We start from the raw sequence: 16,795 nt of genomic DNA, 5'->3' as shown, positions 1-16,795 counted from the left end.
TAATTTAACATTTATCCATTTTACCTTTGTCTTCTTTTTTTAATCCTCCTTCATGTAAAAACTCATGAAACTTCTAGAAAAACTACCTTGTTTGTGGATTATTTTGCCTATTATGTCCTGTACTTTGGTTCCAGCCCCTAACTATCTCAAAAGAATATTTTATAACCAAATGTGGATGGCACACATCTGTAATCCTAGCAAATCAGGCAGCTAAGATTTGGAGGACAACAGTTCAAAGAGAGCCTAGGCAGTCTGTGAGATTTTAATCTCTAAAATAACTAACAAAAAGCTAGGCTGGGGGCATGGCTCAAGTGCTAGATCATCAGCAGAGCTAACAAACTGAGCATGAGACTGAATTCAAATCTCAGAACCACTAAAAAAAGAAAGACAGAGGAATAATTCATAATCATTGTTTTTGGTTTATTACCTCTAACTTTTTTCCCCCAAGTCCTAGGGCTTGAACTCAGGGCCTGGCACTGTCCCTGAACTTCTTTGTGCTAGTACATTTGAGTCATTGCTCCACTTCTGGATTTTTTTCTGGACTTTCCTGCCTGAGCTGACTTTATTCTCAGATCTCAGCCTCCTGAGTAGCTTGGATTACAAGTGTGAACCACTAGTGCCCAGCTTCCAGTTTATTCTTCAACAGCTTTTTTCTATTTTCATTAATTTACTAGAGTGTATTGATTTTTTAATTATCTTGATCTCTGTGAGATATCTGACCTTTCATACCACAAATACCTTAAGATATTAGTTAACCTGCAAATGGAATTATTACTTTTTCCATTGTTTTCAACTCAACTTCTCACTCTTTTGCCATTCTCTCATTCCTTTATTCATTGATACCTATTTTATGCCAAAAGTGAATTATAACATTCTGTGAAGAATTCACTAATTTCTTTTTTCTCTTTTGCTGATCCTGGGGCTTGAACTCAAGGCCTGGGCACAATCCTTGAGCTTCTTTGTGCTCAAGGCTAGTGCTCTATCACTTGAGTCACAAAGCCATTTCTGGCTTTTTCTGAGTAGTTTCAGAGGAGGTAAGAATCTCATGGATTTTCCTTCCTGGCTGGCTTTAACCATGATCCTCAGATCTCAGCCTCCTGAGTAGCTAGGATTACAGGTGTGATCCACTGGCACCTATTAATTTCATTTGTTAGTTTCTCTTTTTGTTTTCACATTCTCTTCTGTTCCTATATGCTCTTCCTCAGTTTTACTAGCCTCTCTCTAAGAATGTACAGTTAATATTGATCTATTTTTATTCATTCAATGACTATTTATTGAGAGTTTATTCAGTGCTGGGTATTGTGCTATTTTTTGGTGATGGTGAGCAAAAACATATATTTCTTGTCCAAGGGGATATGTCATGGTTTCAGATGTGCGTATATTGTTTTACTCAGAATAACCCTATTACTTTCTCTTTCTCCATATTCAACTTTTACTACTAACAACTTTCACTGAGAATCTTTAAAAAATTTTTTATGCCAGTGCTGGGACTTGAACTCGGGGCCTGAACTCAGGGCCTGAGCAGTGACACTAAACTTCTTTGCTTAAGGCTAGTGCTCTCTAGAGCCACAGCTCCACTTCTGGTTTTTTGCTGGTTAATTGGAGATAAGAGTCTCATAGACTTCCTGTTTGGGCTTGCTTCCAATTGTGATCCTCAGATCTGAGTCTTCTGAATAGCTATTATAGGTGTGACCCACTGGTGCCCAGCTACTGAGACTTTATATAATAAAAGTTCTAGTTATTTGAGCTGACAGAAGTGAGAACCAGTACCAGATATAGTGATAAATGATTACCCATAACTTCTAAGGTAGAAGGACTGGCCCTAGGCTGGGGTGCAAACAGCTTGGTATTATGTGCTTTCCTGCAAACACTGTGTACTTCTGTGCCCTTAAAAATAAGAACTCAGTATCATTCTCACAAATATGCTCTTGTATTCTTTGTAGTAGCTTTCTATTATTATAAAGAAATACTTAGCAAAGGCTACTTAGGATGTACAGAGAAGTTTATTTTGGCTTGTGAATCTGGAAGCTCAAGTCCAAGACCCTGTGTAATGTTCCACTTCCTCCCCTTAGTTTAAGCCTCTGGTTTCCAGCTAGGAAGCAGAGAGAGAGAGATTGAGAAACACGGGTCCCACAATACCCCTGCGGGCCACAATCCAGTGCATCATCTTTTTAAGGCCCATCACTTCTCAGTAATGCCATCTAAGACAGCAATCCTTTTTTCTTGTAAAGCCTTTGGGAGACATTACTCATATTCAAACCATAGCATTTGCCTAAGATTCTTCTCCTGAACCATGCTCTGAAACCCTTGTCTTATCTCTTTTTCTTCTCCTGATTTATTTCATTACAAATTTTTATTGCTTCAACCTGGGCAGTATTTCTTGAATGAATGCCCACCTTCTATTTTTCATTAAGTAATGAATGCCAATTTTTATTACTATTTGAAATGTTACTACTTGACACTTTATTTTTCGGATAAATGTTCATGCATGTCATGTAATTTACCAAAAAAAAGTGGGGAGGTCAAAGTAAAAACTGGTATTTTATAATATTATAAATCATTACCAATACCCAGAACATTCCATTCTTTACAATTCTTAAAAGTGTGTTCTGAACAAGAATTTACACAACACATACAACACACACCCCCAATTGTCCGATAAATGTGAAGTTACTTCTACCAGTTCTGCCTGGTGGAATTGTCTGGCATTTGGAGAAATGCAACCAATTTAGGAAGAAGGTAATCATTCCTTCTAAATTTTAGTACCCTCTGTTCTTCTAGTAACCTTTCCTCGCATTGAATTTTCCGAATCCCGAGAGACTCGTATTACTAAGAGTTAAGCTAGCTCTCTGGACAAGAGCCATGATCTTAAGTCATAGTTAGAAGAATTAAAAACAACAACAACAAAAAAAACCCGGCTTTGATGACCACTCCGTGTAGCTTACTTTGATGTAGGACTTATTTCCAATACATTTTGGTTTTCAGTTCTTCAAACTATTGAGTAGCCCATTCTAACTTTGTCCTTTCCAACTCCAAATTCTAATGGGTTTAGTTTCTTTTCTTTTTCTTTTCTCTTTTTGGCACTTTTTGGTGCCAATTCATTTTACCGTAAAAACTTGAATCCTGAAACTAGTCTTAAAACTTTTTTGTTTTTAATGTGTTACTTGTATTTGTTCAGGCTGTCACATCGAGGTACCAGGACTTTGCTTCCTTCAGCCCGAGGCTGGACCCCAGAGGCTTGGCAGCCAGGCGGCGGCGGTTTCTGGCGGAGCCCGGGTTAGTGGAAGGCAGCTTGGAATCGGTGGTGATGGCATGGGGCGGAACCCTCTCCCGGTCTTTGCATTTCTTTTAGTTCCGTCTGCCCACCGAGCGGAGGCCTTCGGGTCCTCGGAGGCAGGGTGAGCAGGAACCATGCGTTTGGACGCCACGGTCTCTTCCCGTAACACATCCCACAGCCGCTCTTCCCCGCGCCGCTCGCCTCCGCGGCACCTGTTCCACCCCGCTCACCTAGCCCCCTCCACAGGCCACGCCCTCAGGCCTTCCGAGACTCGGGGAGCGCAGCTGGACCCACCTCCTACGCTCCCAGAGGCATCCCCGCCACGCCCCGTCATCGTGGCGAGGCTTTCTCTCCCCGCCTCTCGCGCTCTGGCTCCGCCCCTTCCAGCTCCCCAACGTCCTCGGCGTCGGGCCCCCGAGCCTGCGCCTGCGCCTGCGCCGTAGGTCCGTACTTGGGGCGCGCCTTGGCTAGAACGCGGAGAGCGGCGGTTGGCACAGCCAATGGGAGGCGGCGCTGGCTCAGCGGCTGGGAGGCGGGGCCTGCGCGGGTGTTAGGTTCGCGCGAGGCGTGACCTAGTTGACAGGCTCCGAGGTGCTGCTGTGGCGGCTGGCGGCCGCGGGGCTTGTGGCGGGTGTGGGGAGTCGGAGCGGAGCCGAGCGGAGCCGAGCGCCAGCGCGGGCTGAGGGTTAGGAGGGCGGCGACTGGAAGAGCGACCGGCGGCGGCGGCGGCGGCGAGGACGGGGCGCCCTCTCTCACTTTTTGAGTGCCTCCCTCCCCTCCTGACAGACCACCCACCCCACACGGCACCCCTCCCGCACCCGCCCCCCGCGCACCCCACGCTCTCATCCTGCCTGCCCGTGAGCCTGGGGAACTTGCAGCTTAAAGCCGGCCACCCCCACGGCAACATGTACCCCAGCAACAAGAAGAAAAAGGTGTGGAGAGAGGAGAAAGGTAAACTGGCCGCGTCGAGTTCCGGGGGTGCGGGCGGGGTGGGGGGGGGGCGGGGGGGAGGGCTGGGTGCGCCGCGGCGGCGCCCCTCCGCCCGCCTCGCGCCCTCCTCCCCCCGTGCCCGTGCGCACACGCGTGCACACACACACGCGTGCACACACACGCGTGCACACACACACGCGTGCATACACTCTCACGCCGGCGTGCACGCGGCGTCCCCGGGCACCTGCGGCCCGCGCACGTGGGGGCGCACACCCCTCTCCTCCACCCGCCGCGCCCCCACCCCGGTCACCTTCTGCCTGGCACACGGCGGGCGGCGTGGGACCGACGGCAGCCCAGCCCTCCGCCCTCCGCCCCGGCCGAGGGGTGTGTGTGTGTGTGTGTGTGTGTGTGTGTGTGTGTGTGTGTGTGTGAGTGACTTAGTTCCCCAGCAACCCAGCTGGGACTTTGACATTCCCCGGGCTGGGGTGTCCCAGAGACAAATGCACTCCCGCTGCGGCTGCTACGGTGCCTCGGGAGCTCCCCGCATCATTCCTTCTTTCCTTCTCATCTCTGTCCTCCCTCTATTACCGCACACTGGCTGAGGGTTCCTGTTTTGCGGGTGTTTACTCCTTAGTCCTTCCTCTCCCCCTTTCCCCAGCGGGCCCCCCCCCCCTTCCTTAGCTGCAGGGTGACTTTTGAAATGTGCAACTCTAGGGGAAACCTACAGGGAGCTGCCTGTCCATCCCAGCTGATGGGAGCCTTCCCCAGTCCCATAGTCCGAAGTTGCTCGGAGTAAGATGGAATGTCACCGCGAAGGAAACCCATCTCTGATTGTGTGCATCCCAAAGGCGTATCCAAATCAGATAGACAACCATACTCAGGACTGTGTGAGATTCCGTCCCCCACCCCTCCTTGCCTGCTTTCTTTTCTCTCTCTGTTATCTGTGACACAGATGATATCCTGATGTAAATCTTCAATCTGGCTTTTTTTTTTTTGCCCCTCTCCTTTTTACATCTTTTTCCTTTCATGATTTACTGTGTGTGTGTGTGTGTGTGTGTGTGTGTGTGTGTGTGTGTAACAGAAATAAAGAAAAAGTATTTACATTGCTACTGCTAAGATCAACTTCACCTGTCTATGCAGGATGAAATGGAGTACAGTTAGTTAAAAGTTCTTCTAAATATCTCTTGTTAATACCCTTAGAGCTTTTTTCTTCTTCTTCTTTTTTTTTTTTTGTTGGTCGTGAGGCTTGAACTCTGGGCCTAGGCACTGTCTCTCAGCTCTTCAGCTCAAGGCGAGCGTTCTACCACTTGAGCTACACTGCCACTTTCCTCACTATGTAGCACAGGGTGGCTTCAAACTTGGGATCCTCATGATTCAGCCTCCTTGGATTACAGGTTTGCATCACCATGTGCAGCTGCTAATAACTTTTTTAAAAAGAGTTTTAAAAATTGTTATTGTAGGGGCTGGGAAGGTGGCTCAGTGGTACAGCACTTGCCTTGTATGCCTCAGGCCCTGGGTTCGATTCCTCAGCACCACATAAGCAAAAAGAAAAAAGCCAGAAGTGGCGCTGTGGCTCAAGTGGTAGAGCACTAGCCTTGTGCTGAAAAGCTGAGTGACAGCGCCCAGGCCCAGAGTTCAGGCCCCACGACTGGACCAAAAAAAAAAATTGTATTGTAGAGGAGATATATAGAGAGGTTACACTTACATAAGTCAGGTAATAAGTACATTTCTTTTTGAACCATGCTAATAACTTTTTTAAACCTGCAGCTTTTTTTTTTTGTTTGTTATTACAGGTCCTGGCCTTTAGGAACATTATGGCCAGGAATATTATATAGTGGAGTTAAGAAAGGAACTCTAAAAGGACCCTTTATATTAATAGGGTCTACTTCCAACAGTGCACCAGAAAAGGGGTGAAAATAAATTTTAACTACCAGGAAGATTTAATCTACCTGTACACATAACTAAAGTAGCCTTTAACACATTGAAAGTGTAGTTTATGTGTCATAATTTTTTTTTTTAATTTTTTTTTTTTTTTTGCCAGTCCTGGGGCTTGAACTAAGGGCCTGGGCACTGTCCCTGAGCTTCTTTTGATCATGGCTAGCATTCTACCACTTGAACCACAGCACCACTTCCGGCTTTATCTGCTTATTGTGGTACTCAGGATTGAACCCAGGGCTTCATGAATGCTAGGCAAGGACTCTACCTCTAAGCCACATTCCCAGGCAATTTTTAATTTTTAAAATTAAAATTTTTTATTGTCATTATAGAAGAATTACAGTTACATAGTCAGGTAAAGAGTTCATTTCTTTTTGTACAGTGTCACCCCTTCCCATGCACTCTCCCAGTTTTTTTTCTCTTCCATCCGTATTCACAAGTTGTATACTTTACTTTCAACAGTGTGTGGTGAATGAATACCACTGCTGTATTTGTTTACCATTTATCCCTCCATTTCTGTGCTTCCCACTTACCCTCCCAAAGACATAACTGAGCAAACAAGACAAAAAGAAAAGAAAAACATCAACAAAGAAAATTAATTATATTTTAATTATGAATATATGGAGGACTAAAAAGTTTGGTGTCAAAAAATGCTGTTAAAAAAACCTTAAGCTTAGCTTTGTAGAGAGTGGTAAAAAGCATTTGCCTAACTTTAGGAAGGCTTGGGTTAGATCATTAGCACTTGGAGGAAAAAAAAAAAAAGTTCAGCACTGTCTGATCTATGAAAATAAGTTTGCTTTATTTTTACAGCAGCAAGTGCTTCAATTTTGATACATTTCAATAAGGCTTTACCTTAACATTGAAAGAAATTGTACCCATTTTTATTGATGATTTTGAAGTGTTAGCTTTGTATTATTGATGATAATGAAGACAAAATAGTGGAAGATATTGTTTTCAATAACAAGTCATTGATGAAATTATAGTATTTAAGAACTTTTTTTTTCTGTTATATTAGAAAAACAGTGTTCCTTAAGTAACAATGTTATAATGGTTACTTCATTGAACATCTGCACAATTGTACTGTGTGATAGGCAGGCATTTCAGAAGCTTTTTAATGTCTTGATTTTTTGTCTTTCACTTTCTTCTAATGGGAAATAAAAGTGAATTTTATTTTATCTTATTTTATTTACTTATTTAATTATTTTTGTTGGTCGTGGTGCTGGAACTCTGGGCCTGGGTGCTGTCCAGCAGCTCTTCAGCTCAAGGCTAGTGCTCTGTCTCTTGAGCCACAGTACCACTTCTGGTTTTCTAGTGGTTTATTAGAGATAAGAGTCTTGTGGACTTTCGTGCCTGGACTGGCTTTGAACTGCAATCCTCAGATTTCTGCCTCCTGAGTAGCTAGGCATGATTCACCAGTGCCTGGTGAATTTTATTTTATTTTATTTTTTTACATAAAGAGGCAAATGTACAGAGAAGATGGCTAACAAAATAATTTTCATTTTTCTAAGCTAGGCTATCTTTGCAGGAAGTTTAAAGGTAAGGGAAAAGTTATGATGTGATACTTTAAAGTATGTCTTCTGTTTTGTCAGTATGTCTTTTTGGATTGTTTAAGTATAAAATAACACATATTATTCCACCAAAAAGGAGCTAAGGATTTCTAGTATAGCAGAGAAGCTGATGGGATGCCTGAGTTTTTTCCTTTCATTCCACTGGAGAGTTGATAGCATAGTATTTTTGCAGCTGTTATTTAAGTCTACAGAAAGGCTTACCCACTTCATTGAAATGTCAAGGCATTCTAGAAACATATTTTAACTGTATATCATCTAGTAAGTAGATCTCTTGGATTATATGCTTGGTTCACAGAAAAAGAATTCATTCACCTTTATGTAAAGCATTTTCTAAAATTTTATGTAATGCCACACACACACACACACACACACACACACACACACACACACACACACACACACACACACACACACACACACACACACACACACACACACACACACACACACACACACACACACACACACACACGCGCACATATCTCCTGGATCTTCAGTAATTTTTAAACAGTTCTCAAGAACATATACCTTACATTATTAATCTAATATTTTGAGCTCTAATTCAGAACTGTTCAATATATATTTTGAGTTCAAATATTGCAACTTACCTCTTTTTTACATTTGACCCTGGTTTTGTTCTAAGTTTTTGCACTTGAACTTTTAAATAAATAGAATGACAAGAGGCCAGGTATCATTTCTATATGTATCCTCTGACATTTAGAAAAAGTAAATTGTCTTAGACATCTTTCAGTCTGATCACTGATACTGTAATGATTTTGCAGTAGTGTTTTGAGCTTTAAAAACTTTATTGTTATTAAAAAGGCATGTACAGAGGGGTTACTATTTCATAAGTCAGGTAATGAGTACATTTCTTTTTGTATAATGTCACCCCTTCATTCTTTCCTCTGATTTTAGCTTTCAAATTGGTGCTAAGGCATCTGATAATAATTTCCTCTTCGGTCTTCATGTGATAATTCAAATTTAACATTTCACCAAGACCCTATCTCCTGATAATAAATAGATGAGATTGCCTTTAAATTCACGAAGAACATAAATGACATATAAAGTGAAGAGCCCTAAAATAACTCCATCATGGTTTTATGGGTCTGTTTCTTTAGGTTTTGTTCCTGTTTATTCTGTTTCTGAGATTAACTGGACAGCTTGTACTCATTAGCTTATCTCTTCTATTCTTTGAGATCTGTGCTATCATTTAGTCAATCTTAGGTGTGTGTAATCTCTATGTATGTCATTTCTTTTATATGTGTATGTCAGTTCTTTTATACTACCTGTGATCAATCTCTCATAGTCTCAGTTATATTGTAATAAAACTAAGGTCCTAAGGCCATTCAGCAATAATGAAAATTGGACTAATATAACACTAAGAACAGTTACAATATAAATACTATTTGTGTGCTCAGTACCATTTTTAGTGTCTTACATTTTGATTCTCACAACTATGAGATAAGAAGGTGCATAGGGTAGTATAGGGTCAAGAACTGGAATACAGTTGCTTACATTTGGATCTGAGTATCATGCATACAAGGTGTGGTACTTTAGGTAAATTATTTGACCTATTTTCCTTAGTCCCTTCATTTACAACTTTTACTTCCTTTGGTTTTTTTTTTCTTTTTCTTTCTCTGGCAGCACTGGTTTGAATTCAGGTACTTTACCACTTGTGTCATGCCTCCAGCCCTTTAAAAAAAATTTTTTTTGGGTCCGGTCATGGGGCCTGAACTCTGGGCCTGGGCGCTGTCCCTTAGCTCTTCAGCTCAAGGCTAGCTCTCTACCACTTGAGCCACAGTGCCACTTCTGGCTTTTTTTTTTCTGCTTATGTGGTGCTGAGGAATCAAACCCAGGGCCTCATGCATGCAAGGCAAGTGCTCTACCACTGAGCCACCTTCCCAGCCCCCCTCCAACCCTTTTTGCTCTGGTTATTTTTTAGATGTTTCTTGCTTTTTGCCTGAGCCATTCTGGACTTTGATTCTTCTGTTTACACTTCTTGCTACAACTGGGATTACAAACATGTACCATTTTACTTCCATATTGCTTGAAATATGTTTTTTTTTAAACTTTTTGTTCTAGCTAGCTTTAAACCTCTACCTTTACAATTTTTATCTCCTAAGTGACTAGAATTGCAAGCATGAGCTGAGGGTACTTCTTGGCCTACTTTGCTTTCTTTTTTTTGTTCAGCTGTGGGGCTGAACTCAGACCCAACGCCTTTTCCTGAGCTCTTTTACTCATGAGTAGTCCTCTACCACTTTGGTCCACAGTGCCACTTCTTGTTTTGTTGTGGGTAATTGGGAGATAAAAGTTTCACAGGGACTTTTCTGCCTAGGCTAGTTTGAACCACAATTCCACAATTCTCAGATCTCAGCCTCCTGAGTAGCTAGTATTGTAGGTTTGGGCTACTGGCTCCTAGCTTGCTTTCATAACAGTAGTGTAGATATCCCAGTTGATAAAAGCGATGGGTTTTATAATGTAATATTTATTCTTTCCTACTTTCCTGTAACTATTGGCAATATTTCCCTTCCTTGTATTTACTAAAACTCTTTTCCTTGTTTTTTCTCATTTCACAAGGACCTGATAACCCCATTGACAACTGGGTTTTATTTCATTGTTCTCTTTCTGCCTGCTAACCTAAATGCTTTATTTTTGAAGTTTAATCTTTTTCTTTTTTCCTCTCATCTGCCCTTTTTTCTTTTAGAACCAGAAATTTAGGTTATGATTTCCAAAATATTTATACTAGATCATATTAAGTTCTTGATTTCACTTTTCTTGAATGTACCGCAGACAACTTAAATTCAATTTGTTGGCCCTTGAGTAATGTGATTTTAAATTGAATAGGTATGTCTGTCTCTTTCTCTTTAAAATATCATAATGTTGAGGAAAGATTAGTTGTAGCAGTAGGAAAAAATGCTGATTTTTTTTTTTTTTTTTTGCTTTGTTGTTTAGGCTGGTCTTGAACTTCTGGGCTGAAGTGATTCTTCCACTTAAGCCTCAGTTGGACTAGAGGTATACACTACAATGCCAGGCTTGAAATACATACCATCTGCCCAGCTTGGAAATCTCTTTTGAAGTTATTATTTTGTGAATGTTGGATTGTCATAACATATATTTTATTCTTAAGTCCATCTATTTTTTAAAATATATTTATATTATCTTTAAGTAGTTGTATAAAGGTTACCATTCAACAAATAAGTACAGTGCATCTTGATTTATATCACCCTTCAGGCTGTCAGGCTGACTCTCTACAATTTGAGCCATGGCTCCATCCCTGTTTTTTGTTGGTTATTTTTTATTTTGGGACTGGATTATAGGCATGAACAGGGGCCCCTGGCTAGTTCTTCCTTATTTTTTTTAGGTTAAAAAACCTGCAGAACTTTCTTTTTTTCTGTATGTTATTAGACCATTTTATATACCTACTAGAGTCTACCTATGACTATAGTGGTCTACTTTATAGGCTAAAGGCTAAACTGCTTGTGATGGCACACAAGTCCCTGTATAATATTGATTTATCATGTTCTCAGATATTTCTGTGAAACCTTCACTCCACATATATTACAGTTTCATCAAATGAAACATTTTTCCTTATCTTTGTTAATAATGTTCTATTAGTTAAAATAGTCTTATATTTTACTGACTCATGGCAAAATTCTACTTATCCATTGCAAATCATGAGTTGTAACAGATTATTCCATTGAGATCATACTTTGAAGTACCTGTTTAGATGGGGAGTTCTTTATTAATGACATTCATAATTAGTAATTTCTGATGCAATTATTTTTATAGTTTAAGCTTTTTAGTGATGTGTGTGTGTGTGTATGTATGTATGAATATGTGTATTTATTTAATTATTTTTTTCCCCAGTACTGAGGCTTGAACTCAGGGCCTCACTTTTTTGTGCCAGGTTGGTTGTCTACTATTTAAGCCACAGCTTTACTTTCTCATGTATTTTTTTTTTATTTGTCAAGACTAGAACTTGAAATCAAAGCTTTATGCTTTCTAAGAAGTACATATTTAAAGTAATTTTTAAAAAATCACCACTACAAAGTAATTACTGAGTTGAAACTATACTTTCATTGTTGATGGCCTTGTAGAACTGAGGCACTATCTTGGTAGGTATGTTTCTGTGCTCACACTTATTCGTACTGCTGAAACTATCTGTCTTAGCAGTTTGTATTTTTTTTATATAGACATTATTTTCTGTCTCATCCATTCCCTCTTATTTTTTCTGCAAACTCAAGATGAAGGGTCACCTTTGTTCCTGCAGTCTATAAACATATCATCTTTCATATAGTAAGATATCAATGATGTTAATTGAAAGAACAAATGAGTTTCCTTATTTTCTGGACTATCATAAAAGTCTTCATCATGTTTGGTTTAGTTCTTCTTGATAATATGGGATTAATTTGACACCTTTTAACTCTCAAATGTGAAATCATGTATTTATATTATAATATTCTTCAAAAAGGCATCAAGTCTTTGGTCTAACATAATTTAGAATATAAGAAAATTCTTAAGCTTAAAAGCTCAATACAAATGGAGATTATGCTTTTATTTTGCAAGAACGTTTACTGAAGATGACGTTAGAGGACAGACGCAAAGAATACCTAAGAGACTATGTTCCCCTGAACACCATTCTATCTTGGAAAGATGAAATGAAGGGCAAGAGCCAAAGTGATGGTAAGTTTCTCAGAATATATTTTAGGTATATAATGTTGCTATTTATTTATATGTCTAGCAATAAAACTGCTGGCCAAAATGAACAACCTTCAGGGAAGAGGCTATTTTTGTGATTTTGTTATTTGAAATTATTGCTTATCATTCAGCTGTTTTTTAGTTATCTATATCATGTGCTTTTTAAGCTTAGAAATATATATTTACATAATGTGTGTTTCTGAAATACACCCCATTTACAATATGGTACTCTATAAAAGGTACCTTTTTACTTTTAAAAAACTTTTCTGCAGGAGTTTTTGGAGCAAATGCTATTAGAGATTTGCTGCATTTGTAGTGAGGTATGTTGAGTTTTCTTTGATTAGTTTAACATTTATTGGATTTCTTTTAGGTATTTAAAGGATTTTATAGGTAAAAGACAGTACATTAGGAAGAATAGAGAAAAACCAAATAGCATTTCACATAATTTTAGAGAATAGGTGCTTTGTATGGTGTGGTATTATGTCTACATGTAATATATTTTTATGGTCTATTTTCTCTCAAAAGCTTTTTTGATGAAGGTCGAGATTGTGTTAGAATATAACTGAAGTTTTGAGGAACAAAAAGATATGAAAAAGTTTCTAAACTTAAGTTTAACAGATATTGATTATACTCATTTCAGAATTGTTGATTAATCTGAATTGGTGAATGTTAAGTTTAGACTGAGTACTTTTTAGTCTACTTAGCAATTTAACTTTATGAAATGGACTTGGAACATAGTAATTTTACAAGGTATAGTCTTAGCTGGAACTACACAGGATATAGAGAATACTTTGGGCCAAATGTGGAATGAAAGACAAAGTATAGAATTCTTAGGGACAAAGTCTGTGGAGAAAACAGTTGAAATAGGCTTTAGTGTGGAGAGAGAACACATTTAGGGTTGGGCTTTAGATAAGATTTTGATTTTGTTTTTTATAGAAGGACAAAGTATGGGGTTGGGAGAGAACAGATTTTTTTTTTAATGATATACTATCATAATGCTATGTTTCTTTTTCATAGTGTTAATACCAGTTGGTTTTTATATACTCACTAGTAAGATTATCTGATCAGGCTTCATTTCTTTTTTCTTTTTTTTGGTCGGTTGTGGGGCTTGAACTCTGGGCTTGGGTGCTGTCCCTGCACTCTTCAGCTCAAGGCGAGTACTCTACTGCTTGAGCCACAGCACCACTTGTGGTTTTCTAGTAGTTTATTGTAGATAAAAGTCTCACGGACTTTCTTGCCTGGCCTGGCTTTGAACAGCAATCCTCAGATCTCAGCCTCCTGAGTAGCTAGGATTACAGGTGTGAGCCACTGGCACCTGGCTCAGGCTTCATCTTCTTTATGACCCCATAGTTACCATGAAAATAGGGACTGTATATTCTTTTATAGTCTTGGTTACCTGCCATAGTGCTTGCTGTTCAATAGATAATCAGTAAATATTGGTTCTATAAATTGAGTATATAATAAACTGTTTCCTTATTGGTAATTTTAATAGAAGGGTTTTATTTTTTAATTTTTGGAAAACATATAGCGCTTGGTTATTTCAGGAAGCTTCTTGATACTGACTAGTATATGTTCGTTGAGAAAGATAGTGTAACTCTTTAAAAAATATTGTGATCTGTTAAGTGGTTATACAAAGGGGTTACAGCTCTTCAGTTTACAACACATTAGTTTATAAGTACAATTCATCTTGATTGTTATTATCTCTTTTATCATTCTTCCTCATCCTCTAAATCTCATCTCATCAGTTTTCCTAGTTTCATAGGGTATTAATTGAATATTATGACTGCATTCTGCCCAACCCTTCCTCTCTTCATTCATTTGACCTCCCTCCACATATCTCGTGTATGTTACTCATTTGTTGGATTGTGAGTTTTTCTAACGAGTTACACCATTTGAATTTTCCCCTAATAAACCATGCTTTGACGATTATGTTTGTCTATATGATGTCGTGTGTCTTGATGATATTTTGTGCATTATTTCCTTTCTTTCCACCTTTCATGTATAATAAAAATTCATGTGGAAATAAGAGTCTGAGAAATTAAGGCAGATGCTGTTTAATGTAGGTAATAAATACTTTGTAATAAAAGGTTACTTTTATTGTAAGTGTTCTACAGTTCAGCATTTAATAAATGTATACATTAGATAAAGGTTTCACTAGATAAGACAAAGATGAGAATTCATATGTTATATGTATTTATAAGCATTGTATATTATTTTACAATATTTAGTAACTAAATGATTTCAGCTTATAACAGCTTAAGTTAAATAAGTATAAATTTCTACCCTTGGGCCTATTATATGGACTTTAAATTCTAGGATAAAAATTTCAGAGGGTTGCCATTTTAAATGTACTTAGTTTTACATTGTAGATTCTCTTTCTTTTACTACTTTAGTAGTGTGGGGGATTGAGCCCTACATCATGATGCTAGACAAATACTCTGTTAACTGAGAATTATCCTCATTGCATTACTGATTATGGACAAGTATATTAGGTTATTCTAATATTATATCCTGTTTGAATCTATTACTGTTAGTTGGTTTGTTTAAAAAACCAACTCTGCTACAATGTGGTTTTCTCTGGAAGAGTGAAATTAAACAACTTCTAAGAATCTTGAGAATAAATGGTATTTAAGTATGAAAACATAAAATTTTCTATGCAATAATATTTTTGTGGAGGTGTGAGCTGTTATTTAGTCAAATATTTATGATATAATTTAACTAGTAAAATGGAAACAAAACATGAAGTTTAAATTCATGAATCACTAAATGGCTCTGCTTTTCCTCTGCTTTATTTTTGGTTCTTTCAACTACTTTTCAAAATTATTTTGACATTACATAAGTAAAATTTGCAGCATGTACAACTGTTATGTAAATTGTTCTCGTATGAAATATATTGTTATACTATAGAAAGAAAAAACAATAATCTTTTTATATGTATAAAAATGACTTGGTGTTGAGACCATAAGGTGCAAAATTCTTTTTATATACTTTATAAGTCTATAATTTTACCAAATATCTGCATATTGTAGGCCCTGATGGCACTTAGGGCCTTATGCTTGCTAGGTAAACATCATACCACTTGAGTCATAACCTATGCAATGTTGTTGAATATTTGGCATTTTACTGTTTTATTGTCATAACCCTGAAAATTAGGTTCTGGCTTCTTTAGCATTACATTAAAATTTTTTTTGATTATAGGAGGCTGTGATAGCCTAATTGACTTGAGATTTGTGTGTGTGTGTGTGAGAGAGAGAGAGAGAGAGAGAGAGAGAGAGAGAGAGAGAGAGAGAGAGAGAGAGAGAGAGAGAGAGAGAGAGAGAGAGAGAGAGAGAGAGAGAGAGAGAGAGAGAGAGAAGAAAGAAAGAGAAAGAAAGAAAGAGAAAGAGAGAGTGTGCATGCTGGTTCTGAGGCTTGAACTCAGAGCCTAGGTGTTTTTTCTGAGTTTTTTTTTTCTTCTCAAAGCTAGTGGTCTACCACTTGAGCCATAGCTCTACTTCTAGCCTTTTGGCAATTAGTTGGAGGTGAGAGTCTCATGGACTCTACTGCTGGGCTGGCTTTGAACCACAATCCTCAGATCTCACCCTCCTGGATAGCTAGGATTATAGGCATGAGCCACTGGTACCTGAGATTTTTAAAAACTCTTTTGAGGAAGAGTAGTCCTTGTGTTTAATCATTGAATCTGCTCCTTTAGCTTGTGTTCAGCTCATGTTCATTAAAAAGGGAAGAAAAAATATAGCACCATCCATTCTATTAAACTATTACACAGTGCTTTATTTGTGTAATTTTGTTTTTGAAGTAGTGTAATTAATATAAGGGAGTTTCATTGTGATATTCCATACATATACACAATATACTTTGAACATATTTACCATGTCCTCCTGTACTTTTTTTTTTTTTTTTTTGGTGGTATTAGATATTGAACTCAGGGCTTCCTGCTTGCTAGGTAGGTTTACTACCATTTGAGCCACAGCTCCAGTGTTTCTCTGTGTTGACTGTTTTTGAGATAGGGTCTCACTTTCTATCTGGGAAGGTCTAAGCTACTCTCCTCCTACTTGTATTACCCCATTTCACTGGGATAACAGGTTTGTGTCACTGTGCCCAACCATTGTACTATAGCTGGGAGAATAGGCATGCCCCTAAGCCTACCCATTGGTTGAGATGAGGTCTTGAAAATTTTTGTGCCATGGCTTGCCTTGAACTCTTGTCCTTATCTCTGCCTCCCAAGACTGGCACTCTACCACTTGAACTACCATTTCTGTCTATTTGCCGGCTAATTGGAGATAAGGATCCCATTGATTTGTCTGCCTGGACTGGATATGAACCATGATCCTCAGATCTCAGCTTCCTGAGTAGCTAAATTTATAGACATAGGCCAACAAAAACCAAT

At 38.9% G+C, this 16,795-nt stretch overlaps 1 protein-coding gene across 6 annotated transcripts in view; it reads left to right on the top strand.

The window, feature by feature from the left end:
- The first annotated feature begins 3,859 nt into the window (after positions 1-3,859).
- Macrod2 (mono-ADP ribosylhydrolase 2) overlaps positions 3,860-16,795 on the top strand; it is a 1,801,573-nt gene continuing 1,788,637 nt past the window's right edge. For 3 of the 6 annotated variants that reach the window (XM_070006720.1, XM_070006719.1, XM_070006723.1), the window contains exons 1-2: positions 3,862-4,228; positions 12,277-12,393. In XM_070006720.1, coding sequence (XP_069862821.1) covers positions 4,183-4,228; positions 12,277-12,393 — 163 coding nt within the window. In that variant the 5' untranslated portion in view covers positions 3,862-4,182. Of the gene's footprint in view, positions 4,229-12,276; positions 12,394-16,795 lie in introns of all 6 variants that reach the window. The other 3 variants (XM_070006718.1, XM_070006722.1, XM_070006721.1) reach the window with 2 other exon arrangements.

Source organism: Dipodomys merriami, unplaced genomic scaffold (genome assembly GCF_024711535.1).
Source record: "Dipodomys merriami isolate MVZ:Mamm:240054 unplaced genomic scaffold, mDipMer1.0.p SCAF_7, whole genome shotgun sequence".
NCBI classification, from domain to species: domain Eukaryota; kingdom Metazoa; phylum Chordata; class Mammalia; order Rodentia; family Heteromyidae; genus Dipodomys; species Dipodomys merriami.
The sequence above is the reverse complement of the archived record's forward strand: the minus strand, read 5'-3'. Positions and strand labels throughout refer to the sequence as shown.